We start from the raw sequence: 27,531 nt of genomic DNA, 5'->3' as shown, positions 1-27,531 counted from the left end.
TCCCAGCTCTGCTGAAGCTACGCATGCTGTTGATTCATAGCAAGCATGGGACAGGAGTGGTTCTGAAGAACACACTGGCACCTCCAGTGCGAGTAGATGTCTTTTCCAGAGTGAGGTTGGTCCGGAGGCCTGTGATCTGGGATTTGGGGGGGACACTGGCTGTACGAGTGAATTCTGGAAGAAATGCTTTACAACCTGTCTCCTTTTATTTCCCAGTGATGCCATCTGCAGGTTTGTCATCTGCAATGACTCCTCCCTCCGTGGACAAACAGTCATCTTCAACCCTGACTTCTTTGTGGAGAAGTTGCGGCATGAGAAGCCCGAAGTCTTCACAGAGCTGGTGGTCAGCAGCATCACCAGGCTCATCGACCTGCCGGGAGCAGAGTTGGCCCAGCTGATGGGGGAGGAGGACCCCAAGCTGCCTGGTGGCATTGGCACAGCCTCTGGATTCTTTCGGTCCCTAATGTCTCTGAAGCGTAAAGGTAGGCACTGTGCTCTGCCTGGCAGCTGTCGTCATAGTCTGATGTGGACCACCGAGGTCCTGGATCAGATTCCATTAGCTATACCACGTACCACCCTCTCTCGAAGCACTCTTGGGAGCCAGGCACCTTGCATGTGCTCCTTGTTGCATCCAGCTGTTGTCACCTCTTCTGTTTAGATTGTAAGCTCTTCAGGACAGGGCCTGTCTCTCTGTGTTCATTCATTGCCTGGCACCCTGGGGCTGTAATCCCAGACGAGGGCCCCTAGCCTGAAGGAAGAAGCCAAACCAAGAGTGCATCTAATTAGCAGTCAGTGAATACAAGGTCACCCTTTCTTTTGTTTCTGCTTGATTTGTGGTGTCTGACCCCAGGGGTAGCTGCAGGGAGATCGCTGCATCTGTTCTCGTCCTTCCCAAAGCAGCAGCCTGCCTTGGGGAAGTCGTCTTATTGAGTGTTCAGATTCCTGTTGCTCCCCCAAGCCCCCGTGAGAAGGCAGCCCCCTTGTGCCAGAGTCCGTACAAACGTGGGAAGACGTGCTCCCTGCCCTGAAGAGCTGGCAGGCTGAGCATGGTCAGTCTCTAACTGGGTGGTTTATATCAGACTTGGGCAGGTCTACGCATTCAGTCAAATTGAAGGGGTCCAAGCGCCTTCCTTCTGCCTCTCAGGGTTCTGAGCTTCCGTTCAGAACTTGTAGAGTTTTCCTTGGTTTAGTTTCCCAGGCGCAGGAGGCCTTTCATATTGACAACCAGGCATTACTAAAGGCTGAGAAAATAGAAAGCCAGAGGACCAGTGTGACGTTGTGGACCTCGGGGGAATACCCTGCACCCCCATGTTCATCTTTATAATATGATTGTGTGGTGTCCAATGCAAAGTTTGTCAGGTCGGGTGTCTTCGGAAGGCTCGTGATGCACTGTGCATTGTTGTTATAGTAATTGTTGTTACGGCAATGTGTTAGTAATGTTATAGGTTGTAATTTCATATATAAAATTACGAGGCTGAAAATATATCCTCCTGGCTTAAAACAAGCCCAGGCAAAAACTCTCCAGGAGCAGAGAGGCAGTTCACACCTCATCAGGGCATGTACGGGGCAAACCCAGCCCAGCCTCACAGGAACAAAGGACACTGGCCTAGGGCTTGTCTACACTGGCACTTTACAGCGCTGCATCTTTCTTGCTCAAGGGTGTGAAAAAACACCCCCCTGAGGGCAGCAAGTTGCAGAGCTGTAAAGCACCAGTGTAAACAGTGCCCCAGCGCTGGGAGCTACGCCCCTTGTTGAGATGGTTTTTTTAGAGCGCTGGGAGCTGCAACCACACACGGCATGATAAAGCGCTGCCACGGCAGACTACCCCCTAGGCAGCAACAAAGGATCTGTTGGGCTCTGGAGTGAGTCACCCCCCTTCCCTATCGCCTAGAGCTGGAAGGGACCTTGAAGGGTCAGCGAGTCCAGCCCCCTGCCTTCACTAGCAGGACCAATTTTTGCCCCAGATCCCTAAGTAGCCCTCTCAAGGATTGAGCTCACACCCCTGGGTTTAGCAGGCCAACGCTCAAACCACTGAGCTATTGGTCAGTTGTGGGCTACGATGAGGTGATGCTCACCTGACCCTGAAAGGGGGGCGGGGGCAAAGCCAAGATTGAAGAAAGAACGTGATAAAAGGGAGACACATTTGCCAGGCTCCTCCTCTCTCTCCCACCTCCATCTACAGACACCACCACCAAGCGACTGAAGCGCTGATCAAAGGGGGGAGCCTGGCTGAAGGGCAACCAGGCAGCCTGTGGTTAGAAACTTCTGTTTGTAAGGGCACTGAAAGTGTTAAGAGCAGCTTAGAATGTGTTCTGCTTTTATTTCATTTGACCAAATTGGACTTGTTGTGCTTTGACTTATAATTCCTAAATCTATCTTCTGTAGTTAATAAATCTGTTTATTTTACCTGAAGCAGTGCATTTGGTATGAAGCCTGTCAGAGCCTCCCCTTGGGATAACAAGCCTGGTACATATCAATTTCTTTGTTAAATTGACGAACTCATATAAGCTTGCAGCGTCCAGTGGGCATAACAGGACACTGCAAGATGGAGGTTCCTAGGGTTGTGTCTGGGACCGGAGATATTGGCTAGTGTCACTTGGTTGCAAGTAGCTGGGAGCAGTTTACACGCCAAAGGCTGTGCGTGACCAGCCCAGGGGTGGGGGTTCTCCCAGCAGAGCAGGGTCAGGCTGGCTCCCAGAGTTAAGGGTTGGAGTGGCTTAGCAGATCACCAGTCCAGATAACACCAGGGGAACGTCACAGTGGCAGGCTGAGAATGAACGAGGTCAGTCTCTAACTGGGTGGGTTATATCAGACTTGGGCAGGTCTACGCATTCAGTCAAATTGAAGGGGTCCAAGCGCCTTCCTTCTGCCTCTCAGGGTTCTGAGCTTCCATTCAGAACTTGCAGAGTTTTCCTTGGTTTCCCAGGTGCAGGAGGCTCGTTACTAAAGGCTGAGAAATAGAAAGCCAGAGGACCAGCTTTGTCGAGAAACAATAATTCTCACGCTCACCAGGTGCCAAACTCTGGGCTGGAGGGAAGGGCCCGTTTCCGCTCAGGATTCCTGGAGTTAGGCACCTAAGCCAGATCAGCCCTTTCTGGCAGAACACAACCAACCAGAGTGAAAGAGAGACCATCCCTTTATAACCAGTAGCTGCAGGGACTTGAAGCCAGCTCTCTCACGCCCCAGGAAAGGGCCCTAACCATCTGGCTATTGAGCATTCTGGGCTGGAGCTCTCCTGTTGATGCTGGTCCACTTTGTGTACATAATTAAACATTCGTTGGGGGAGAGAGATTGACCCCGTATCCCATGGTCAGGGGACTGATTGCTGGGTTGGGGTAAGCCAGGTTTGAGTCCCTGCTCCAAGTCAGGCAGAGTGGAGATTACAGACCTGGGGGGGTTACATCTGAGGTGAGTGCCCTAACCACTGTACTGTTGACTCAAAGGGGGAGAAATACATGCCTGCTCCCCAGGCTCTCATCCATGCTGTCTTCTGGGGGGGTTAGTCCTGCTCAGAGCACACCTATTGTATCAGGCCACAGGTGGGGGAATGTCTGCTTTGAGAATCCCATCACGGCTTAGGCGTGAGCTAGGGCTCTGGGCAGCTCGGCAGCATCAGGACTTAGCCGGCTTTGCTCGTGCCCAGCAGTGGAAACTTAGGCATGTAGGGTACTTTACTGGCAGAAACATAGGTGCCTGGGAAAAAGAGGGGCCTACAGGTTAAGTGGCAGCAGAGCTGGGGTTTTGTGAATTCCAGTAGTGCTAAAATGTTGGACTTATATGCCTGAGAGGCAGGTAGGTGCCCAAGTCCCTTTGTGAATCTAGCCCTTAGTCTTCAAATGTTCTGAGATCTATTTAAATGCTCTGCCTTTTCTTCCCATTGCCACTTGGCACCCACAGCACGGTCTTGGCACTATGTCCTACTGGACTTGCCAGCCTTTCCAGAAGTATTTCTCTGTTGCCCACGTCACCCTCCCACGCATCAAGGCAGGTCCAGACATTCCTCCTAAGTTTTCTCTCTCCACCCAGCTGGGCAGAAACTAATGAACTCAATCTGTGCACCCCTGATACCCACTTACCATCAGCCATGGCATCCCATTTAGACCAGCTGCCTACTGAAAAGGCATAGCTGTGGGCTGCTGCTCTCAAGTAGCTGCAGCTGTAGCTGTGCCTAATTGATTTGAATTAACCTGCCTTTGAAGGCAGTGCTGCCTCTTTAAAGCTCTTATGATGCTCTCTTGAGAGAAGAGTTGTCAGCCTTTTAAGGAGGTTTTATGAGGCTGCCTCCTTCTTTTGTTTGGTGGTTTTATTCATTGTGTTCACCTAGAGCAGGAGTGGGCAAACTTACTGACCCTCTGAGCTGCATACAATAATCTTCAGATGTTCGAGAGCCGCAAGACACACACAACCTGCCCCGTAGGGTGGTGCCTGCTGGGGCGTGGGGCTTCTGCCCCAATGCCCAACTGCTGGTCTAAAGCCCTGAGGCCCCCCTCCCTGCAGTGCAGAAGCCCCTAGTCCCAGCACCCCGCTGCAGGGCAGAAGCCCTGAGCTCCCCCTGCCCAGTCTTGTAAGCAGAGAGTAGGAGGGGGGAATACGTGGGGGGCACTGGGAGCTGTAAAAGAGCCGCATGTGGCTCATGAGCCACAGCTTGGCCATGCCTGGTCTGGAGCATTGGTTCTTCGAGTGATTGCTCACTAGGCGTACGTGTGCTGTGTGCATGGCAGCCGGAAGGCTTTTCCCCTAGCAGTACCCATCGGGTCAGTCCAGGTGCCCCCTGGAGACACGCTGCCGAATACAGGGCCCTGCCGACCCACCGCCACCTCAGCTCCTTCTTACCGCCTGTGACGGTTAGCCGGAGCGCTCGTTATCTCTTGCTTCGGCAAGCGCTTCTTTAGCAGTCTTGAACTTTTTCTGTAAATAGTTAGTGTTAGTTGTTGTAGTTTTGGTTTGGGGGTACGCCCCCCCTCTCCCCAGGGTTTGAACCCTGTGCAGCATGTGGCAAGTCTGTGCCCAGGAGTGACCCCCACACTTCCTGCTTGAAGCGTTTGGGGGAGAGCCACCAAAAGGAACGCTGCAAGATCTGCAGGGGATTTCGTCCTAGGACTCAGAAGGAGAGGGATCAGCGCCTCAAGATCCTTCTGATGGAGGCTGCCTTCCGTCCCCACTTGGGCCCTGGGTCAGCTAAGCCGACGCTGAGCACCTCGATGTTGGTGCGCAGTGTGCTGGCACCACCGATACGTGAGTTGGCATCGAGGTAGGACTCTGCCAGAGACCCTCGGCACCAGCACAGTTCCCCACAAAGGGGATCCATGCAGGGCAGTGGGCAGCACCGTTCGCAATCCTCAGTGCCCCACAAGAAGAGGAGACCTAAAAGGGGCTGCTCCCATGCCCAAACCAGCGCAGAAGTCCGCCGCCGTGAGAACCATGGCAGGCCACGTGAGTTTGAGTCCTCCAGCTAGGGTCCCATCGACTCCTGCCCCAGCACAGGACCAGTTGAGTCTGGGCCCCCAACACTCCCCTCTCCGAGAAGGCTGCGATCTACAGTTACCTTCCACGCTGGAGGCGTTCGAGACTGCCAAGGACCTCATCACCTTCCCGTCACCGCCTTCCCCTCCTAGGCGAGCTCCGTCTCAGCAGCACCTGTGAGACCCTCAGTGCCATCCAGAGGCAAGCCGTGATTGTACTGCGCCAGTCGCCATCCCCATGGCACCAATCACTGGTACCATCCACCAGTGGACGGATAGGGGAGCCGCACTGGTCCCCGAGTTCCAGGCACCGCTGGGCACTGCTTCTCCATGGTCATCTTACAGTGAGTCCTCGGAGTCGGAAGTGGAGTTCTATAGGTCCAGGAAAAGCAGGCGGTCCAGGTCTGATAGACGCAGGCAGCAGCTTCATCCAGGGCTGGAGCCTGGTCAGTGGCAGGCTCCCGCCCAGTGGTCTTTCTGGACCCCCTGGGTGTTCTGCCAGAGCCAGAGGTCCCATTCGAGGTCAGCGTCGGTGGCCTCAGCATCATACGTGCCTCTGACACCTCACCCGGGGCAGGACCAATCATTTGCCATGCCGGGACTGAATGCGCCGGAAGACCAGGCACTGCGGGATCCCCTTGTTGCCGAGGGCAGAGAACAGGACCTGCTCCCATCTAGGTCCTCGTCCTCATCCTCGCCTGATGAGGCGATGGCAGGAATGTCGATGACCCCGGCTGTGGAGGACAGCAGGGTGGCGCAGAACCTGGGGATCCAGGCGGAGGAGGTCGCTGAGACATCAGATTCCGTGGTGGACATTCTCGCCCCCTCTGGTCCCTCCCGTATCACCCTGCCACTTATTAAGACCATACAGGACACCACTAAGACACTGTGGCAGACCCCTGCCTCCTTACCACCCACAGTGAAGAGGAATGAACGAAAATACTTTGTTTCCTCTAAGGGGTTCAAGCATTTGTACACCCATCCCTCGCCAGAGTCTCTAGCAGTAGCCGCGGCGAATGAGCGGGAGCACCAAGGATATCAGGGCCCTTCCACAAAAAAATGGGAGGCTAAAAAGCTGGACCTCTTTAGGAGGAAAATTTATTCCACGGGGGGCTCCAGCTCTGAATTTCTAACCATCAGGCTGTCCTCAGTAGGTATAGTCACAGCTCGTGCGGAGCGATGGTGAAGTTTATGGTGCTTCTCCCGGAGGACTCCAGGGCAGAGTTCTCCTTGGTAGAGGAGGGTAAGCTCATTGCCCGCACCTTGCTCCAAGCAGCCCTCGACACCATGGCCTCTGGGGTAGCCATGAGGAGGAGCTCCTGGCTGCAAGTCTCAGGGCTCTCATATGAGGTCCAGCAGACTATACAGGACCTCCCCTTTGAGGGCTCGGCCCTCTTTTCAGAAAAGACTGACTCTCAGTTTCATAGCCTCAAGGATTCGAGGGCCACCCTCAAGTCCCTGGGCCTGCACGCTCTGGCTACACAATGGAGGCACTTTAAGTCGCAACCCCCGCCTCGTTTTTACCACCCACAAAACAGGCAGGATTTTTCTCAGCGGCATAATAGAAACAACAGAAAGAGGCCTCCCCTTTCGTCAGCTCTGGGCAGGCAAAACATCCTCAGGCCAGAAGCAGAACTTCTGAAGGTGCGCCCGGGGGCGACACACCAGTCTGGACTCTGGGTCCATTCCCCCCTTACCTTTTTGTGCCGACTGTCCTGCGTGCGCGCAGATTACATCGGATCACTGGGTACTCCGCACAGTAGAAAGGGGATACTCCCTCCAGTTCTCCCTCCCTCCCACCCCTGTTCAGGGACCCTTCTCACGCACAACTCCTCACGCAGGAGGTGCACATTCCTAGCGCTGGGGACAGTGGAAGAGGTTCCTCAGGAGCTGAAGGGCAGGGACTTCTATTCCCAGTATTTCCTAATACCGAAAGCCAAATGTGGCCTCAGGCCCATCCTAGACCTGCAAGAGCTCAACAAGTTCATAAAGAAACTGAAGTTCTGCATGGTCTCTTTAGCCTCCATTATCCCTTGGATCTGGGGCACTGGTACGCCACCCTTGACTTGAAGGATGCTTACTTTCAGATTTCAGTAATTTCATCCCACAGGAGGTACCTCAGGTTCGTGGTGAACCACAGTCGTTATCAGTTCACAGTCCTTCCATTCAGCCTGTCAGCAGCTCCTTGAATGTTTACTAAGTGTTAGTCTATAAGGTGCCACAGGATTCTTTGCTGCTTCTACAGAACCAGACTAACACGGCTACCCCTCTGATACTAAGTGTATGGCAGTTGTGGCTGTGTTCTTACGCTAGCATCAGGTGCAGGTGTTCCCGTACCTCGATGACTGGCTAATCAACGGCGGCTCCAGGGCGCAAGTGGAGGTGCAAGTGACCTTCATAAGGGCTACTTTTGACAACCTGGGCCTTCTACTGAATGTACAGAAGTCAACCGTACCCCCCCGTTCAGTGGACGGAGTTCATAGGGGCAGTATTGGACTCTACACAGGCGAGGGCATACCTCCCGGAGTCGTGTTTCCGGTCCCTGTGTGACATCATACGAAGTCTCAGGCAGTTCCCTACCATCACAGCAAGGAATTGCCTAAAGCTTCTGGACCACTTAGCTGCTTATACCTATGTAGTATTGTAACGGGTCTGACTCACCCCTGTGGCGCCTCCTGCTGGTGACTCTGGGGAATTAGCTCTTTCCAGCGTTCGGAGCGCCCTCTGCAGGCCGGTGATCCCCCTGTCATCTCCTGGCCCCCGTGTCCCTCCCAGGACCCCGGTGCCCCTTTAACCTTTAATCCCCTGGGTTTCCCCTTCCCAGGGGATCCCCCACCCTACTATCCCCACTTCGCCTCAGTAGTGGCTATTGCTCAGTCGCTATCTAGCCCCCGTTCGCTGGGGCAGACTGCAGTAGCCAGCACTCATCATCGGCAAAGGGGGTTTGGACCTGCTGCCTTGGCCTACCTCTAGGTTGCCCCCTGCAACCTGCCAGTACCTTTTGCCCTGTGCTAGGCCGCAGCCTGGGGTTTTCTAGGCTGGAGCTTCCCCAGCTCCTCAGCCTTTCCCCAGCCCTGCTTCACCCTAGGTACCTTGTCTCAGTTCCCTGCAGCCAGGCCCATCTCCCTCTAGAAACAGAGAGAGACTGTCTGGGCTTCTGGCTTACAGCCTTTATAAGGGCCAGCTGTGGCCTGATTGGGGTGTGGCCCAGCTGCAGCCACTTCCCCCAATCAGCCCAGCTTGAGAGCAGCAGCTCTCAAACCCTGCCAGGCCGCTTTTAAACTTCTTCAAAACCAGGAGCAGGGGTCCACCCTGCTACAAGTATAGCACGCCAGACTGAGACTCTGACCTCTTCAGGCATGGCTGGCTTCAGTGTATCGGCCTATTCAGGACAGTCTAGACAAAATCATCACTTTACCTCGACCGGTCCTCAAGTCCCTCCTATGGTGGCTCGATCCGCAGGTGGTGTGTGCGGGTGTCCCCTTTGCCAGACCACAGCCATTGCTTTCGCTGGTGACAGACACATCAGTGTTGGGTTGGGGCGCGCACCTGGGAGACCACAGGTCTCAGGGCCTCTGGTCCTAAGCGGAGTTCTCATTTCACATCAATAAGGACAAGGTTCAACCTAGACTACATCTGGCTTTTCTGCCTACGGTTGTCTCCCGGTTTCATGTTAACCAGCATATCTTCCAGTTTTCTATCCTAAGCTGCACACAAGCAGCGTGGAGCAAAAACTTCACTCATTGGACGTTCGCCGCGCATTAGTCTTCTATATCAAACGGATGAAACCACTCTGGAAGTCCATTCAGCTGTCTGTCGCAGTAGCAGATGGAATGAAAGGGCTTCTAGTCTCCTCCCAAAGAATTTCGCCATGGATCACATCCTGTATCTGGGCATATTACAATCGGACGAAGATACCTGCCCCTCCACTTACAGCATGCTCCACAAGGGCATTCCTGGCCCAGGTTCTGACCCAGGAAATCTGCAGAGCTGCGACATGGTCCTTAATCCACACTTTCACCTCGCATTACGCCATTACCCAGCAAGCTAGAAATGATGCAGCCTTTGGCAGAGCCGTGCTACAGTCAGCAAACCTCTGAGCTCCAACCCCACCTCCAAAATTTAGGCTCGGTAATCACCTAATTGGAATTGCCATGAGCAATCACTCAAAGAAGAAAAAACAGTTACCTACCTTTCCAGTACCCACCCACCTACCCCTCTGTCAGAGCAAACTGCCAAGAAGGAACTGAGGTGGTCGCGGGTTGGCGGGCCCTATATTTGGCGCCATGGAGGCGTGACTCCAGGGGGCGCTTGGACTGACCCAACGGGTACTGCTAGGGGAAAAACCTTCCAGCTGCCATGCACGTAGCGCGTGCACACCTAACTGGAATGGACATGAGCAACATATCTCAAGGAACAACCATTACGAAAGGTAGGTAACCGTTTTTTTAATAGCTTTCAGAAGTGATGTCTCCACCAGCCCAGGTTCCATTAAGAATAGCTCAGAGAGCTTGACCTCTCTTGATGCAATCTAGAAGTGTTTTCACATCCATACTACAGCTGTGTAGGCAGGTGTTTCAGAGCTGCAATTCTAGGCTAGAGGAGAAGTCTCTCATCATGTTAAGATATCTAGCCTTTCCCGACACTAGCAAGCACCTCTCTGGGAAAACTCGGTTCTGAGTTAGGTGCCCAGGCTACTTATACAAGAAGAGCATAAGAACGGCCATACTGGGTCAGACCAATGGTCCATCTAGCCCAGTATCCTGTCTTCTGGCAGTGGCCAGTGCCAGGTGCTTCAGAGGGAATGAACAGAACAGGGAAATTTCAAGTGATCCATCCCCTGTTGCCCAGTCCCAGCTTCTGGCAGTCAGAGGTTTAGGGACACCTGGTGCATAGGGTTCCCTCCCTGACCTTTTTGGCTAATAGCCCTTGATGGACCTGTCCTCCATGAATGTATCTAATTCTTTTTGAGCCCAGTTATATTTTTGACCTTCCCAACATCCTCTGGCAACAAATTCCACAGGCTGACTGTGTGTGATGTGAAGAAATACTCCCTTGTGTTTGTTTTAAACCTGCTGCCTATTCATGTCATTAGTTAGGTGACCCCCAGTTCTTGAATTATATGAATAGGACAATAACACACCAGCCATGATTTTATAGACCTCTATCATATCGACACCCTTAGTCGTCTCTTTTCTAAGCTGAACAGTCCCAGCCTTTTTAATCTCTCAGATGGCAGCTATTCCGTCCCCTAATCATCTTTGTTGCCCCTCTCCAAACCTTTTCCAGTTCTAAAATGTCTTAACATAAGAACATAAGAAAGGCCGTACCGGGTCAGACCAAAGGTCCATCTAGCCCAGTATCTGTCTACCGACAGTGGCCAATGCCAGGTGCCCCTGAGGGAGTGAACCTAACAGGCAATGATCAAGTGATCTCTCTCCTGCCATCCTTCTCCATCCTCTGACGAACAGAGGCTAGGGACACCATTCTTACCCATCCTGGCTAATAGCCATTTATGGACTTAGCCACCATGAATTTATCCAGTCCCCTTTTAAACATTGTTATAGTCCTAGCCTTCACAACCTCCTCAGGTAAGGAGTTCCACAAGTTGACTGTGCGCTGCGTGAAGAAGAACTTCCTTTTATTTGTTTTAAACCTGCTGCCTATTAATTTCATTTGGTGACCCATAGTACTTGTATTATGGGAATAAGTAAATAACTTTTCCTTATCCACTTTCTCAACATCACTCATGATTTTATATACCTCTATCATGTCCCCCCTTAGTCTTCTCTTTTCCAAACTGAAGAGTCCTAGCCTCTTTAATCTTTCCTCATATGGGACCCTCTCTAAACCCCTAATCATTTTAGTTGCTCTTTTCTGAACCTTTTCTAGTGCTAGAATATCTTTTTTGAGGTGAGGAGACCACATCTGTACACAGTATTCGAGATGTGGGCGTACCATGGATTTATATAAGGGCAATAATATATTCTCAGTCTTATTCTCTATCCCCTTTTTAATGATTCCTAACATCCTGTTTGCTTTTTTGACCGCCTCTGCACACTGCGTGGACATCTTCAGAGAACTATCCACGATAACTCCAAGATCTTTTTCCTGACTCGTTGTAGCTAAATTAGCCCCCATCATGTTGTATGTATAGTTGGGGTTATTTTTTCCAATGTGCATTACTTTACATTTATCCACATTAAATTTCATTTGCCATTTTGTTGCCCAATCACTTAGTTTTGTGAGATCTTTTTGAAGTTCTTCACAATCTGCTTTGGTCTTAACTATCTTGAGTAGTTTAGTATCATCTGCAAACTTTGCCACCTCACTGTTTACCCCTTTCTCCAGATCATTTATGAATAAATTGAATAGGATTGGTCCTAGGACTGACCCTTGGGGAACACCACTAGTTACCCCTCTCCATTCTGAGAATTTACCATTAATTCCTACCCTTTGTTCCCTGTCCTTTAACCAGTTCTCAATCCATGAAAGGACCTTCCCTCTTATCCCATGACAGCTTAATTTACGTAAGAGCCTTTGGTGAGGGACCTTGTCAAAGGCTTTCTGGAAATCTAAGTACACTATGTCCACCGGATCCCCCTTGTCCACATGTTTGTTGACCCCTTCAAAGAACTCTAATAGATTAGTAAGACACGATTTCCCTTTACAGAAACCATGTTGACTATTGCTCAAGAGTTTATGTTTTTCTATGTGTCTGACAATTTTATTCTTTACTATTGTTTCAACTAATTTGCCCGGTACCGACGTTAGACTTACCGGTCTGTAATTGCCGGGATCACCCCTAGAGCCCTTTTTAAATATTGGCGTTACATTAGCTAACTTCCAGTCATTGGGTACCGAAGCCGATTTAAAGGACAGGTTACAAACCTTAGTTAATAGTTCCGCAACTTCACATTTGAGTTCTTTCAGAACTCTTGGGTGAATGCCATCTGGTCCCGGTGACTTGTTAATGTTGAGTTTATCAATTAATTCCAAAACCTCCTCTAGTGATACTTCAATCTGTGACAGTTCCTCAGATTTGTCACCTACAAAAGCCAGCTCAGGTTTGGGAATCTCCCTAACATCCTCAGCCGTGAAGACTGAAGCAAAGAATCCATTTAGTTTCTCCGCAATGACTTTATCATCTTTAAGCGCTCCTTTTGAATTTTGATCATCAAGGGGCCCCACTGGTTGTTTAGCAGGCTTCCTGCTTCTGATGTACTTAAAAAACATTTTGTTATTACCTTTGGAGTTTTTGGCTAGCCGTTCTTCAAACTCCTCTTTGGCTTTTCTTATTACACTCTTGCACTTAAGTTGGCAGTGTTTGTGCTCCTTTCTATTTGCCTCACTAGGATTTGACTTCCACTTTTTAAAGGAAGTCTTTTTATCCCTCACTGCTTCTTTTACATGGTTATTAAGCCACGGTGGCTCTTTTTTAGTTCTTTTACTGTGTTTCTTAATTTGAGGTATACATTGAAGTTTGGCCTCTATTATGGTGTCTTTAAAAAGCACCCATGCAGCTTGCAGGGATTTCACTTTAGTCACTGTACCTTTTAACTTTTGTTTAACTAACCCCCTCATTTTTGTATAGTTCCCCCTTTTGAAATTAAATGCCACAGTGTTGGGCAGTTGAGATGTTCTTCTCACCACAGGGATGTTGAATGCTACTGTATTATGGTCACTATTTGCAACCGGTCCTGCTATAGTTACCTCTTGGACCAGCTCCTGCGCTCCACTCAGGATTAAATCTAGAGTTGCCTCTCCCCTTGTGGGTTCCCGTACAAGCTGCTCCATGAAGCAGTCATTTAAAGTATCGAGAAATTTTATCTCTGCATTTTGTCTTGAAGTGAAATGTTCCCAGTCAATATGGGGATAATTGAAATCCCCCACTATTATTGGGTCCTTAATTTTGATAGCCTCTCTAATTTCCCTTAGCATTTCATCATCACTATTACTATCCTGGTCAGGTGGTCGATAATAGATCCCTAATGTTATATTCTTATTAGAGCATGAAATTTCTATCCATAGAGATTCTATGGAACATGTGGATTCGCTTAAGATTTTTACTTCATTTGAATCTACATTTTCTATCATATATAGTGCCACTCCTCCCCCTGCATGATCTGTTCTGTCCTTCCGATATATTTTGTACCCCAGAATGATTGTGTCCCATTTATTGCTCTCAGTCCACCAGGTTTCTGTGATGCCTATTATATCAATATCCTCCTTTATCACAAGGCACTCTAGTTCACCCATCTTATTATTTAGACTTCTGGCATTTGTGTACAAGCACTTTAAAAACTTGTCCCTGTTTATTAGCCTGCCTTTTTCTGATGTGCCAGATTCTTTTTTATGTGACTGTTTATCATCTGATCCGGCCCTTACATTATACTTCTCATTCCTCTGCTCCTGACTATAACCTGGAGATTCTCTATCATCAGACTCTCCCATAAGAGAAGTCTGTGTCTGATCCACACGCTCCTCTGCTCCTCCTATCTTCTTTGAGATAGGGCGACCAGAACTGCAGTATTCAAGGGGTGCGCGTACCAGGGATTTATACAGAGGCATTGTGATATTTTCTGTTTTATTATTTATCCCTTTCCTAATGGTTTCTAACATTCTGTTAGGTTTTTTTGGACTGAAACTGCACACTGAGCAGATGTTTTTAGAGAACGATCCACAATGACTCCAAGATCTTTCTTGAATGGTAACAGCTGATTTAGACCCCATCATTTTGCATGTAGAGTTGGGATTATGTTTTCCAGTGTGCATTACTTTGCACTTATACAATGCATGGGGAGATATCAGTGCCTAAGAATGGGATTCACAGACGCCAGCAAGCTGAGGACCTCAGCCTACCCTAGCCACTAGGGAATGCCCAGGAGAGGGGTGAAGCCTCAATCCCACCCTGACAAGGTGCACCTCTACCCCGATAGAATGCGGTCCTCGGGAGACAAAAAAATCTCACTGTGTTATAGGTGAGACTGCGTTATATTGAACTTAAGGTAATAATTGGAGATATACCAATCTCCTAGAACTGGAAGGGACCTTGAAAGGTCATTGAGTCCAGCCCCTGCCTTCACTAGCAGGACCAATTTTTGCCCCAGATCCCTAAGTGGCCTCCTCAAGGATTGAACTCACAATGCTGGGTTTAGCAGGCCAATGCTCAAACCACTGAGCTATCCCTCCCGCCCAAACTTGCTTTAGCCCTCTCTGTTCCTTGTTCCCTGACCGCCCCCTCCAGAGACCCCTGTCCCTAATCACCCCCAGGACCCCACTGCCTACCCAACCCCCCTGTTCCCTGACTGCTCCGACCCCTATCCACCCCTCCCCGTGCCCTGACAGGTACTCACCGGCAGCGGCGGGAAGTGGAGTGTTAGGATATAGATATTCAGGCCTATCTGCAAAGGCCTATACTTTAAGAATTTAGGTGTATTCTTATCACTTAGCTAGTTATAGAGATATAAAAGAAAGAATGAAAATCACTGTCTGCCGGTGTAAGGGCCTTCTCTCACTGTGACAGTCTGAGGCCCGGTTTAGTCATATTGAAATCAGGCAATCTGGGGCTGCTAGGAAGGTGAGCCGATCTATCACCTCCAGAGAAAGGGAAGAGCCTAGAAGATGTAAAAGGAAACTTAGTTTGATAGCATCCTGCCAGGCAAGAACTCACTTATCAATAGCTGGGATGTGAAATCCTCATTTCTGTGTTGTTCTGTCGCTGCAGTCTCACTTCCCTATTGGTTGGCTGTATAATCTCGTCTGGTTCTGAGTGTGTTTGTCTGCTGTGTAATTAATTTTGTTGGGTGTAAACCAGTTAAAGTGGTGGGATATAATTGGTTAAATAACCATGTTACAGGATGTTAGGATTGGTTAGTTAAATTTCAGTAAAATGATTGGTGAAGGTATAGCTAAGCAGAATTCAACTTTTACTATATAGTCTGCAGTCAATCAGGAAGTAAGGGGGGTGGGTTGGGAACAGGGACTGGGGGTGGGGGAATTGGGATCATGTTTTGCTAAAGGGGGGAATGGGAACGGGGGATGGAAACAGGAACAGGGACACAGGCAAGGCTCTGTGGTGTCAGAGCTGGGAAGGGAGACACTGAGGAAGGAAACTGGAATCCTGCTTGCTGGAAGTTCACCCCAATAAACATCGAATTGTTTGCGCCTTTGGACTTTGGGTATTGTTGCTCTCTGTTCATGCGAGAAGGCCCAGGGAAGTGAGAGGGTGAAGGAATAAGCCCCCTAACATGGAGCAGCCCGGCCCCAGCCCGCTCCACTTTGCCACCTCCCAGCCGCAGCGCTCCACTTCCTGCCGCAGGTGAGTGCGAGGAGGTTGGGGAAAGGACGCCCCCCGCACTCACCTGCAGCGGGAAGCTGAGCGCTGTGGCTGGGAGCTGACGGAGTGGAGCTGGCTGGGGCTGGGCTGCTCTGCTTGCTGCCGCAGGTGAGTGCGGGGAGGTTGGGGAAAGGACGCCCCCCGCACTCACCTGCAGCAGGAAGCGGAGCCCTGTGGCTGGGAGCTGGCGGAGTGGAGCTGGCTGGGGCTGGGCTGCTCCGCTTCCTGCCGCAGGTGAGTGCGGGGAGGTTGGGGAAAGGATGCCCCCCGCACTCACCTGCAGCGGGAAGCAGAGCACTGTGGCTGGGAGCTGGCGGAGTGGAGCTGGTTGGGGCTGGGTTGCTCCGCTTCCTGCCGCAGGTGAGTGCGGGGAGGTTGGGGAAAGGACGCCCCTTCCCCCGTACTCACCTGCAGCGGGAAGCGGAGTGCTGTGGCTGGGAGCTGGCGGAGTGGAGCTGGCTGGGGCCAGGCTGCTCCGCTTCCACCGCTGCTGGTGAGTGTGGGGGGGATCCCTTCCCCCAAGCCCCCTCCCCCGAGTGACATGGTTGGGGCTGGGGCGAGGGAAGCAGAGTGGGCTGCTACCAGCTCCCTGCTAATTCCCAGGGCCACTCTGGGACTGCGGGGTCCCCAAAGGTATCCCCCCACAGCTCCTGCCTCCCAGACCCTGGGAGGGGAGCCCCTGACTGCTCCCGAGACCCTCTGCCCCTTATCCAACCCCCTGACCCCGGCCTGGCACCCTTAACATGCTGCTCAGAGCAGGGTATCAGAGCTTTACCGTGTTGTATGCGAACCCGCGTTATAGCGGGTAGAGGTGTAATTAGGTTCCTAACTCAGGGCTGGCGGGAGGCATTTACCTCTGCTTGGGATTCAGAGCTGTGAATTTGCCTTCATTTCTTACCCCTCCTCAGGGGCAAATCTATCAGGCTGATGACTGACAACATGGCCTGCATGTTCTGTATCCCTGTGCACCAAAGCAATAATGTTGTGAATCTGGTGTATAGCCCATCAGATCCAAATTTCAGCCATCTACCTCCCTGGCGTTCAGAGCCCTCCAGCCGATACTCTCAGCAGGCGTTCTCCCAGGATTATGAATGGGAGCTAGACTCTCAGATTCTCCATGGTATATTCCAAAATTGGGGATTTCTAAAAATGAACCTCTGCTCTAAAGCTCCACATGGAATTGGAGGGGAAACTGTGTCTTAACTTTCCCGCTCCACTAGGGAGCCTGCTCCCAATGGGTCTGGGCTGTAGCTAGCACATCTTGTAAGGCTGAGGTGTCCCTGCCCTGACATGGCTTTTCTTACGGGGGTTCAGTAATGTCGGAGAAAAACTCAGTTCTCGCTTTTTGTTTGGGTGCAGCAAAATCAAATACTTTATTATTTCTCCAGTAATTACAATGGAGGGAGAGAGAGCCCTAGGACACAGGGTCGCTCCAGTCCCGGACAGGTCTCTCAACTGGTAAACAATTACAGCAAGCTTTATACCTTTGTTACAGACAATTTCTAGCAATAATACAGACGGTAAAAAGCAACAAATACATTTTGTTTATACATAAGCCTTTCTGCTATCTTATTTGTCTCACTCCTAAAAGACGCCAGCCTGCATATTTGGTTATCAAGTTGCAAGGTCGTAATAACTTTTTACACAGTTCTTGTCCTCTGCCTCACACTATCCTGCTTCTATAAAGCTCACGTCATTAGGGTCACAGCTGGCCTAACTCTTGCTAACTGACTGACATGCATTAAAATCCCCTTCAAATCCTTATTAATTCTTTCCCTGCCTCCACAGTAATATGGTTTATTTAGAACATTGGTGAGAAAGACTCTGCAGTTGCATTGCTATAAACAGCAAATTGATGAAAGCCCCTTGGAGCATGGCCATTGCAAGGTAAAAGTATTGGTTTGGGGTGCTTGTGATGTCAGAGCAGTAGGGTTCTCCTCTGACCTTTACCCCAACTCTCCTGGTCACTGATTTCCCAGCAACAGAACCCCCTGCTGGAAATCCTGGTCTCACAGTAGGAAAATGCCTGCTAAGCTCTGTGGCTCCTGCACCCAGAGGTGCCAGGCCTGAGTTGCTCCTGTCCCATGTGTGCTGACTGGATCGCTTTGTTCCCCAGATAAAGGGGTGGTGTTTGGCTCCCCGCTGACCGAGGAGGGCATCGCCCAGGTCTCGCAGCTCATCGAATACTTGCACAAGCGTAAGTGACTCTCAGCTCTCTTGCCAGCTTGCCATTCCCAGGGCTCCAAACCTGAATGTTTTGCTTGGATTGTGTGCTGGTGCTGTGACCCAGAGTCACCTGTGGCAGCTTCTAGCCCTTCTCTCACCTCTCTGATTTTGCAGGCATTCCTTCTGACAGAGCCGTAGGGCGCATGCTGGGCCTTGGGGTTGTATATAGCCTGCTGAGTAAGGTTTTCTCTATGGGATCCCATGCAGGTGGCTAGAAGGGAAATTGGGAGAGGGCTCCTTGTGTCAAAGGTCGGGAGCCCCCTCCTGACGATGAGTGATCTCTCTCTACTCCCTGCCGAGCAGATCTGCGAATGGAGGGCTTGTTTCGAGTGCCAGGGAACAGTCTCAGGCAGCAGATCCTGAAGGATGCCCTGAACAGCGGGGCCGATATTGACCTGGAATCGGGCGAGTTTCACTCCAACGATGTGGCCTCTCTGCTGAAGATGTTCCTGGGTGAATTACCTGAGCCCCTGCTGACACACAAGCACTTCCAAGCCCACCTCAAAATTGCAGGTGAGTAGGCAACAGGGCAGTGATAGACACAAGGGATGGGAGCTGAGCGAGCCTCCTCGAGGGCAGCTTATGTCAACTGGCCACACACTGGGATGTTCGTCTCTTTCGGGACCTGGGTCTTGTGACAGGGGAGGGACCCAAAAGGTGAATGACCCTGAGGATGTTTTTCTTGTGTACGTTTCAGCCCTGGGGGCAGGAGTTAACCATACCCACCTGGGGGAGGTGGAGGGTTCCCGGGGGTGATGGAGCCAGGGTAGGCATGTCTGGAGAAGTACAATATATGGGGGGGAGGATTGGCCAGTATGGACCTAGCTTCCTGGTTACGGAGACCTGAGGGGCTCCAGGTGGCTTCAGCTCCTGCGCCCTCTGGCTTGCAGGCCTGATGCAGTTTGATGACAAGGGGAACAAGACCAGCACGCCGGATAAGGAGCGGCAGATTGAAGCCCTGCAGCTGCTCTTCCTGATCCTCCCCCCGCCCAATCGCAACCTGCTCAAGCTGCTGCTGGACCTGCTCTACCAAACGGCCAAGAAACAGGACAAGAACAAGATGTCTGCCCACAACCTGGCTCTCATGTTTGCACCCCACATCCTGTGGCCCAGAAATGTAAGCAACGCTTCGCAGCAGCTGGGTTATACTGCAGGGCAGAACAGTGGGACTGGGGCCGTGGGCCAGGACAGGAGGGTGCTGGCCAGGCTGAGTGGGGAACACAGGAGTGGGAGAGGGTGGGGCTGACAGTCAAGATTCAGGGGCCTTGGCAGAGCTGTGTTGGGGGAGGCTGCTGCCTGCCATAGGAGTGACAGCCGTGTATATTGCTTCCTCTTTTTCAATGCATCTGAAAAGTGACCAAACTCCTGCTGTTTCTAAGAATTGCCTTGTGAGCGATGCACGAGGCCTGGGGGACGCACCGCAGCCCTTTCTGTGCAGGCCACCCGAGCCTGCTGCTAAACGTCTGCTCTGAGGTGCAGGTGCAGAGAGCGTGGGCTGTCCTGGCGCAGGCTGTGGATCTGTGCAGCCTGCCTATGGGCGTGCTGTGTGTCCAGTGCAATAGAGGCCTGAGCAGAGGGACAGGAACTCCCCGGGGAGTCGGGCAGCACACCCAGCCTCCTCCCCTTCTGATGCTCGTGCTTGGCCTTCGTCCCCTCCCCAGGTGACAGCAAACGACCTGCAGGAGAATATCACAAAGCTGAATGACAGCGTGGCCTTCATGATCAAACACTCGCAGAAACTCTTCAAGGTCAGTGCGCCCCATGGGGGCCTCGTACCCCAGCTCTCCCTTCCTGCAGGGGCTCGCAGGGTGCTGCGGCTGGCTGGTGGCACTGCCTGAGAAGTGCCACGCCAGTGACCCAGCAGAAGCGAAGGGCACAGGTCTGCGATGCCTGAACTTGGCGCTTCCTCCTTTGGCTGGTTGACAGCACCCTCTGCAGGCCAGTTCAGGCACTGGCTTTGGCAGGCTCCAAAGCATGTTTGTTTCATAGGGGACGTTCACAAGGGCCATTTCTGGGGAACTGAGGGTCCCTATGTGCGGGAGAACATCTCCTGGGGCTCTCCCGTGGGGAGTGCTGATAGGAGTTGAATCTGTGTGCAAGTGGGATGCCCTCGGTCTCATAGATATTCGTGCACATGGCGAAGCCTCTCCCAGGGCTGGGGCTGAGCTGGTAGGCTGTGACCAGAGGAGAGGCCCAGCACTGCATACTCCAGGTGCAGGGTGGGTTGGTGGGACATTGCTGAGGGGCTCTCTGTCCCAGTCCAGGGCCTCTCGGGGAGGACAGATTTCATTTGCAGAGTAGCGTCTTGGCCATCCAGCACGCTCGCCAGTCATGCTAAGGGTCTCCAAGGCCTGGAGCTGCCGTTTTCAGGAAAGCAGTTCTCAGCATGCCCATTTTCTCTCTGCAAGGCCTCACCGTCTCTAGATGAGCATTTCCTCCTCTCTTAGTCAGGCTCCGGCTCGGGGTCCGCGGCTGGCTGAATTGTTTGCAAATGGAGAAAGCACTTAGACCCTTTTCAGGATATGTTGGGCTGGCTGTACTCTCTCTGTTCCACTGGGCTTGGTTTTGTGTCTCAGCAGAAACTCATTGTACCACAATCACTGTCACTGCATTGGCCAGAGAAAAGCGCTTGTGAAGCCACCGGCTCCTTGAGTGCAGAGGGGCTGGTGGGGTGTGCAGTGTGGTTCAGGGCCCATGGGAAACGCCAGCTCTCGTCTGTGCTCACTGCCTGCCTTCCCTCCCTGCCCAGGCTCCGGCATACATTCGCGAATGTGCCAGGCTGCACTACCTGGGGTCCCGAGTGCACGCGTCAAAGGTGAGGACAGCAGATGAGTGGCTGCCCACGGGGAAGGGGCAGGTGCTGGGAGGAAGGTGTGTCGCTCTGGTGCTGTTCGGAGGGTTTTACAAGTGAGAGAAGCTGAAAACTGAAACAGTGCCAAGAACAGGCTCTGCCCAGAGACCGGAGGGGGAGCCGCCATGGGACCATGATTCAGGATCACCCGGATGATGGCACTGGAGGGAGGAGCTGGAGCATGGACACCATGGCAGCCCCAGGTCTAACACTAGGCCTATTCTCTGTCCCCAGGCACAGTACGTGTAGTGACTAGATACTTCTTGGCTGGGCTGCCGTGTTCAAACCGACCTGAGCCATTCACATTAGCCACTGCGGTCAGGCTGTTCTTGGTCTGGGGGCTGCACAAGCTGCCGCAGCAAGGGGGGCTTGGAGATCAGACCCTCCACTAGATGGGGAAAGAGAATTTCTCCCCTTGCTCTCCAGCAAGCCAGCTCTTCCCCGTGATGCACTGGAGGGAACGCTGCACCAAGCCCATGTCAGCCTGGGGGAGCTGCTGCCCTGTGGTGTCCGGTCACCTTCTCACTGCCGCCCCCGCCCCCATGGGTTTGTTAGGGGACTGTTGCTGCACAGCAATGGGTCTTGCACGGGAGCTGGCACAGCTGTTCCTGCGGGCCCCGAGATGCAATGGCTGGTTTGGGTTTTGTAACGAGTCGCGTTGCTCCTGGCATTGCCAGCATGCCCACCCTGTGGAGTGCAGCGGGCTGGCACTAGGGCAGGGAGTGACGTGGGAACATGAGTGTGCCCCTCTGAACTTTCCCAGGACGACCTGGATTTGCTGACATCTGCCGGGTCCAAGGAACTCCAGCCCCTGAAGTCTCAGAAGCGGAGCAGGCTGGATCCGTCCCACCGAGAGGAGACGCAGCAGCACACGGAGGAGGCGCTGAAGGAGCTCTTCCACCACATCCACAGCATGCCAGACTCTGCTAAGAAGAAAAAGCTCATCCGGCAGGTAGTGTTCAGGGAGCAGGGGCTAGTCCGAGGGAGCACGCCACTGGCTGCAGACTCCCAGAGGCAGGGCTCACCCACAAAGCCACCCACAGATCCTGAGCACGTGTGGGGGTTGGGGTGCTGTGCCCTGGAGCTGAGCCGGGTAGCTGGCGGGGGTGACTGGAAGATAGTGGAGTTGTTGGTTTAACACCTAACATGGTGCCCTGCGTGTTCTCTCTAGTTCCATAAGCATCCCGGCACTCTCACTCCTGGGCCCGATGCACCGACACCCCCGGTACAGAGGCGCACCCGCTCCCGCTCCTTCAGCGGCCTCATTAAGGTAACTGCAGCTCCCCTCAGAAGCTGTCTGCTGAAGCCCCCTGCTCATGTGCAGTGGTCAGAAGAGTAAACCAAGAGTTGAGGTGCCTGAGGAAAGGGGTAGAGAACAAAATGGAGACTATTCCAAACCTCTGCATCAGCCCCGGGGCGTACGCGTGTGTGTACAGGTCACTCGGCTCCAGAACAGCCCTGAAAGGGGCCCAGGAACAGGCGACAAGCTCTGGAGGGACTGGAAAGCCTGGGACAGTTTGTTGGAGGAGGGGCCAGGAGAGGGATATGAAATACTGAATGGTGCAGAGAAAACAGACTGTGCTCTAGTTACCCTGCAGAACGGCAGAGCAATGATATTGGAGACAACCCATGTAAATCATAGGGTTAGAGGGGACTGCCAGGATCATCTAGTTCAGTGTTTCTCAACCTTTTTGATACCAGGGACTGGCTTGCTGCCTTCCTAACCTGTGTCAGGGAATCTCAGGGAGCGGTGCCGGTCCACAGACTGGTCGTTGAGAAACACTGAGTTAGTCTAAGCCCTAGCTGAGATTCAAGATTTCTTGTGTCTAAGCCATCCCAGAGAGCTGGCTATCTAGCCTCCTTTTGAAAACCTCCAATGAAGCGGCTTCTACGACCTCCCTAGGCAGGCTGTGCCATTGGTCTACTGCTCTTAAAGTTCTTTCTGAGCTTTAATTTAAATGTAAAACTGCTAAGACCTTTCTACACCACGCATAACGAGCTGGGGAACTCACTGCCCCAGGCTGTCCTAGCTAGTAAGATATGGGATTAGCTGCTTCTCCAATGCAGGCACATTAGAAAGGGTAACAATAGTATCAGTGTGAGGCTAGAAACATCCTGCACCAGGGCATGAGGCAGCCACCACCTGACAGCTGGGGAAAGAAACTTCCCTCGTGGTGGGCAAGTCCCCAGTTCCCTCGGGGGTGTTTCACACCTTCCTCTGGACAGCTTGTGTCAGCCACTGTCCGAGGCAGGAGATCGGGCTAAATGGGCCCATTCCGGTCTCAGGCCCAGTGTTTGTGCCCATGCAAAGTGAAGTGAGTGTCTTTCATCCTTCTGCGACGCAGGCCGTCTGATGGCTGCATGGAAGACAGACCTGTTAGCCCTAAAATGATAAAGACCCTTTTCCCTACCAGTTGAGAAGGGGTTACTCAGGTCAGTTCAGGACACCTGAGTCCTATTCAGGGCTGCTGGAGAGAGGGAGAGGAGAGCTGAAGGCCTGACACCCCCCAGCCAGGGGGCAGGGGGAGGTTTGGGTTTGGGAATTGGTTTCTCTTTGTTTGGTGGAGGAGCACTTCTAGGGCCGGCCCCGAGGCCTACCTCCAAAATCCTGATAAGGAAACCCAGCGGACCGGAGTGTGGCTGCTTTCCCCAGGCCCTGCCACGGCCAGAGGGGGAAGGGCTGGGAGGAGGTGCCCTGCCACACCTTCCTCGTCGGGTCGGATTTCAGGCAGGTCCTGTTTGCGGGGAATCCTTTGCTTTTTTTCCCAACATCCAGCTGCTGGCCATGTGAGGCTGTGACTTCAGCCCAGAATCCTCATCCTGTCCCAGCGCTCCCTTCCCCCGTTAAGGCCTCTCTCCGCACTTACCAACAACCCTCTCTTCTTTCTAACTCAGCGGAGGATGCTGGGGAACCCACTGATCTTGGAAAGGAAAAGCAGGGACTCCACACCGGAATCGGAGGGAGCCAGCAAAGAGAACCTCCACCTGGTAAGAGCTGTGCCTGGGGCCGCGTGTGCTTCCTGGAGGGGAGGTGGTACATGGGACTTCACTTCTCCGGGGGAGTGTTGGCTGCGCTCTGCTGGAGTCTGGGCCTGTGGACGATCTGTCTGCAATCAGACACGAGGCCAGAAGATGCCATTCTGAGGAATGGAGACAGCCGTGGAGTTCAGTGCTGGTTCTCGCCTGGGCGGTGCTCCTCTGGCTCCAGTCGTGCTGTGGAAGTTCTCTCCTGGCTTCTCTGCCCTCCGGTTTATCCCATTATATCAGCCTCACTCTCTCACTCCTCCTAAAGCTGCTTCTCCCACTTCCCCTGGATCTTTGCCATGGCGCTCTAAGGTAATAATTGGAGATATACCAATCTCCTAGAACTGGAAGGGACCTTGAAAGGTCATCAAGTCCAGCCCCTGCCTTCACTAGCAGGACCAATTTTTGCCCTAAGTGGCCCCCTCAAGGATTGAACTCACAACCCTGGGTTTAGCAGGCCAATGCTCAAACCACTGAGCTATCCCTCCCTCTGAGGGACTGAGCTTAAGATTCATGTTAGGAGCACAGGACCTCCTGGCCATGGAGTCCAGTCCCTGATATCGCAGGGAAGACCCTGACAGATTGTCCCCATCATTGACTTATCAAGCTCCATCTTCAAACTAGTAGGTTGTTTGCTCCACTGCTCCTACTGGGAGGCTGCTCCAGATGGCTTCCCTGTGAGGGTTAGAAACCACCTTCTCATTTCCAGCCTTAGCTCCATTTGTTCTGGTGCCAGCAGTGTCCTTTAGCTGCAGCAGCTCTTCTCCCACCCAGGGTATTTATGGAGAGCAACTGATCCCCTCTCAGCCTGCACTGTGCTAGGCTGAACAAGCCACCGTCTTCCAGTCTCCTCTTGGACGCTCGCTCTCCGTTCCTCTGATCATCCTAGGAGCCCTTCTCTGCACCGTTCCAATTTGAATTCAGATTATTTTCATATTGGCCTCCAGACCAGCCCTGCATCTTTCCTCTCACTCCATCAGTGCCAGGCCCAGGTCAGTTTGGTGGGTTAATCTAGACTAACCAGCAGCTAAAGGCAAAGGCATCTGCTCCCTGTAGAGGAGATCGTTGTCCTTTGTGCGGTAACACCATGTCCAGTGCCCGTCGGGGTGAATTTGGACTTGGGTAGGAGACTAACCATGTACTTAGCATGGTCTGCCTGCAAGGAAGATCTTGGAGTGTCAGTTCCTCCCCCAGCCAGTCCCTGCTCCCTCTGACCCTTCTGCCTCTGCCTCACTATTTAAACCGTGTCCAGTTACAGAGACTGCCTGATTCTCCAGCAAGTCATGGCACCCGAGCAAAGCTGAAATTGTCTGAGGGCAGGAAAGAGGTGAGAAATTCTGCACACACCAGGTACCATACACACATGTTGTCCTCCACACCACTCCAGCACGTGTAAACCCCTGCAGCCCATCTTCATCTTGCCTATGGGCATGAGGCCTGCAGGATGACAGATCCCAGCATGCAATGCTCCATCTCCAGTTAAGTGGCCTGGATTGTTGCGTACTGGGAGCTGCAGTGCCCTGGGGCTTTCTCTCTGAATTAAAGATGAGGGTTGCTGCAGTCTGCTGGGTGCGTGGCCCCTTTGGACGTCAGGGCGGGACTGTCTCACACTGGGCTTCCAAATGTCGTCCCCCAGAATGAGTGGGGAGGATTGAACACATTGACCAGGTGCAGCTGGTGTGGGTAAAGTCGGGGCCTGGTGAAAAGGCCCCTGGGAAGGGAGCTCATCCCAGCTCCCAGGGCTGAATGTCAGCCCCAGCCAGGCGCTTCCCAGGCGGGGGCTGTCAGAAAGCACACACTGTCTGAACATGCTGGGCTGGCAGCGGGTGTCAGAGGGAGGCGCAGAGTGACACGCAGCAGCAGCATGGTGGTGGTAGAGATGGGGCCTGCTAGGAGATGGGTGCTGGCTTGGCGGGTCCTAGGGGAGGAGAAAGGAGGATGACCAGTCACTAACCCTGTAGGGATTGTTCATACAGTGTGCAGCTTGCAGGAGACCCTGAATAGCTGAGAGACCCACCCCTGGGGCTGCCCTGAGACCTGGGCTTGTGGGGAGAGAAACACGACCTCTTCACGCTCAGTTCTACTCAGCGTTTCGGGCGTATTAACCGCTGTAATTCCTCTGGCCTAGGACTCCCGTAAACATCTGCAGGCCCTTGCGCCTTCCACCAAGGAGCCAACCATCTGAGCAGCCAGGCCCACCAGCCCGTGTGTGCGGCAGACGTCTGGACTTGTAAGCTGTGAATAATGCCTGCTGCATCTCCAGCTGGGAGAGGACTGAGTGCTGCAGCCTCCGGCGATCCCTCTAACTCAGCTCACAGGCTTGGCTGGCAACGGGGCCTGCTGCGAGCATAGTGAGGACTCTGACTTCCTTATGTTAATATGGGCAAACCACTATCCAAGCAAGCACCTGCAGGGTGTCTGACCCTGGGTCTGAGGAAGGGCCGGAGAGCCCGTTGGAAGAAGGCAGGAGCTTTGTATTCACTGGTTTTGTTCAAGTGCTCCGGGTTCTTGCTCTCTGAGCTTTTAACACATTTGTCTTGTTTTTACCCCCTGCCTCCCATCAACAACGAGACCGGTCAGCCGCTTCCCGGCAGCTAACTCTGTCTGACTAGCTCCTGTGCAGTGCTCTCTCCGTGGGGTATTGATGAGTGGGGAGGGTGGCTGCAGTATCACAAATCCCCAACCCCAGGGGTCACTTCTGCCTTCCTGACAGGCTGCATGCTGGCTTGGCCATGTCAGCCCCTGGGCAGCTCCGGGGATGGGGGAATGGCCATGGGAGGAGGGGAATTGGGGGGTGACATCTTCATGTCAAATGGCGAAGAAGCAGATTCCAGAATAAACTCTCGTCATCTTGATGTTAACAGAGCCCCTTAGCCGCAGTCCCTGCTATTTACAGGATAGTCTGTAGAAAGCACACAGTGAAACCAGCCCTGGGAACAGACTGCCTGGTCTCTAACTAAAGGTCAGACATAATTACAGAGGGAACCTTGAGGATACTTTATGTGCTTGTTTAAGCAAGGGCCATGTCTCGTGCCGGGGAGGTGCTGGAAGGCAGGTTGCACTGCGTCTGGAGTGGATTGTGTTTCCATGTACCTGTCACCTCCCTTTGCTGTGCTTCCTCTCCCATCACGGCTGATTGCCAAGACGAGGCATTGGAAGGTCTGTCTCCTTTCTAATCAGCCGCCGGCTGCCTGATGCATTCAGCAGTGCTGCAGCACCATGCTTGTCACCTCCCGGTTGTTTCCATGGTCGAGGTCTCTGGAGGACAAGTAGGGGACAGCTAATGGCCTTTCACAGTTTCTATCGAGTGGGTGCTGAGCCAGGCAGAAGCTCTCGAATGTGAAAGGGGACGTGAGGGGGCAGACAGGTTGTCTGGGGCTAACATGGCGATGTGACCTCAGAAGCAGGTGGCCATGGCAGCCAGGCAGAGTCCACATGGGAGCTGTGCAGGGGCGAGGGTGTTGCTCGGTGGGTGCTGGAAGCTGGCGGCAGCTTTCCAAGTGATGGCTGGAGGTAGGTTTGCCAGGCCCAGTGCCCCGGGATACATACCTCCCTCTGGCAGTGGCACCGAAGACTGGCCTGCAGGCTGTGTATTGTAACCAAATGCTGATCACATACACCTTTAAGAC

The 27,531-nt window shown here is 52.7% G+C and overlaps 1 protein-coding gene across 4 annotated transcripts in view; it reads left to right on the top strand.

Annotated features, from left to right (window-relative positions):
• Nucleotides 1–26,097, top strand: part of ARHGAP19 (Rho GTPase activating protein 19) — a 58,015-nt gene extending 31,918 nt beyond the window's left edge. For 2 of the 4 annotated variants that reach the window (XM_045025679.1, XM_045025680.1), the window contains exons 2-12: nt 217–482; nt 17,918–17,998; nt 18,331–18,540; nt 18,918–19,144; nt 19,689–19,775; nt 20,777–20,842; nt 21,642–21,830; nt 22,050–22,148; nt 23,774–23,866; nt 25,155–25,229; nt 26,031–26,093. In XM_045025679.1, the coding sequence (XP_044881614.1) occupies nt 217–482; nt 17,918–17,998; nt 18,331–18,540; nt 18,918–19,144; nt 19,689–19,775; nt 20,777–20,842; nt 21,642–21,830; nt 22,050–22,148; nt 23,774–23,866; nt 25,155–25,229; nt 26,031–26,087 (1,450 nt within the window). In that variant the 3' untranslated portion in view covers nt 26,088–26,093. Of the gene's footprint in view, nt 1–216; nt 483–17,917; nt 17,999–18,330; nt 18,541–18,917; nt 19,145–19,688; nt 19,776–20,776; nt 20,843–21,641; nt 21,831–22,049; nt 22,149–23,773; nt 23,867–25,154; nt 25,230–26,030 lie in introns of all 4 variants that reach the window. The other 2 variants (XM_045025678.1, XM_045025681.1) reach the window with 2 other exon arrangements.
• Nucleotides 26,098–27,531: the final 1,434 nt, after the last annotated feature.

Source organism: Mauremys mutica, chromosome 7 (genome assembly GCF_020497125.1).
Source record: "Mauremys mutica isolate MM-2020 ecotype Southern chromosome 7, ASM2049712v1, whole genome shotgun sequence".
NCBI lineage: Eukaryota > Metazoa > Chordata > Testudines > Geoemydidae > Mauremys > Mauremys mutica.
Note: the sequence above shows the minus strand (reverse complement) of the source record. Positions and strands in the feature narration are given on the sequence as shown.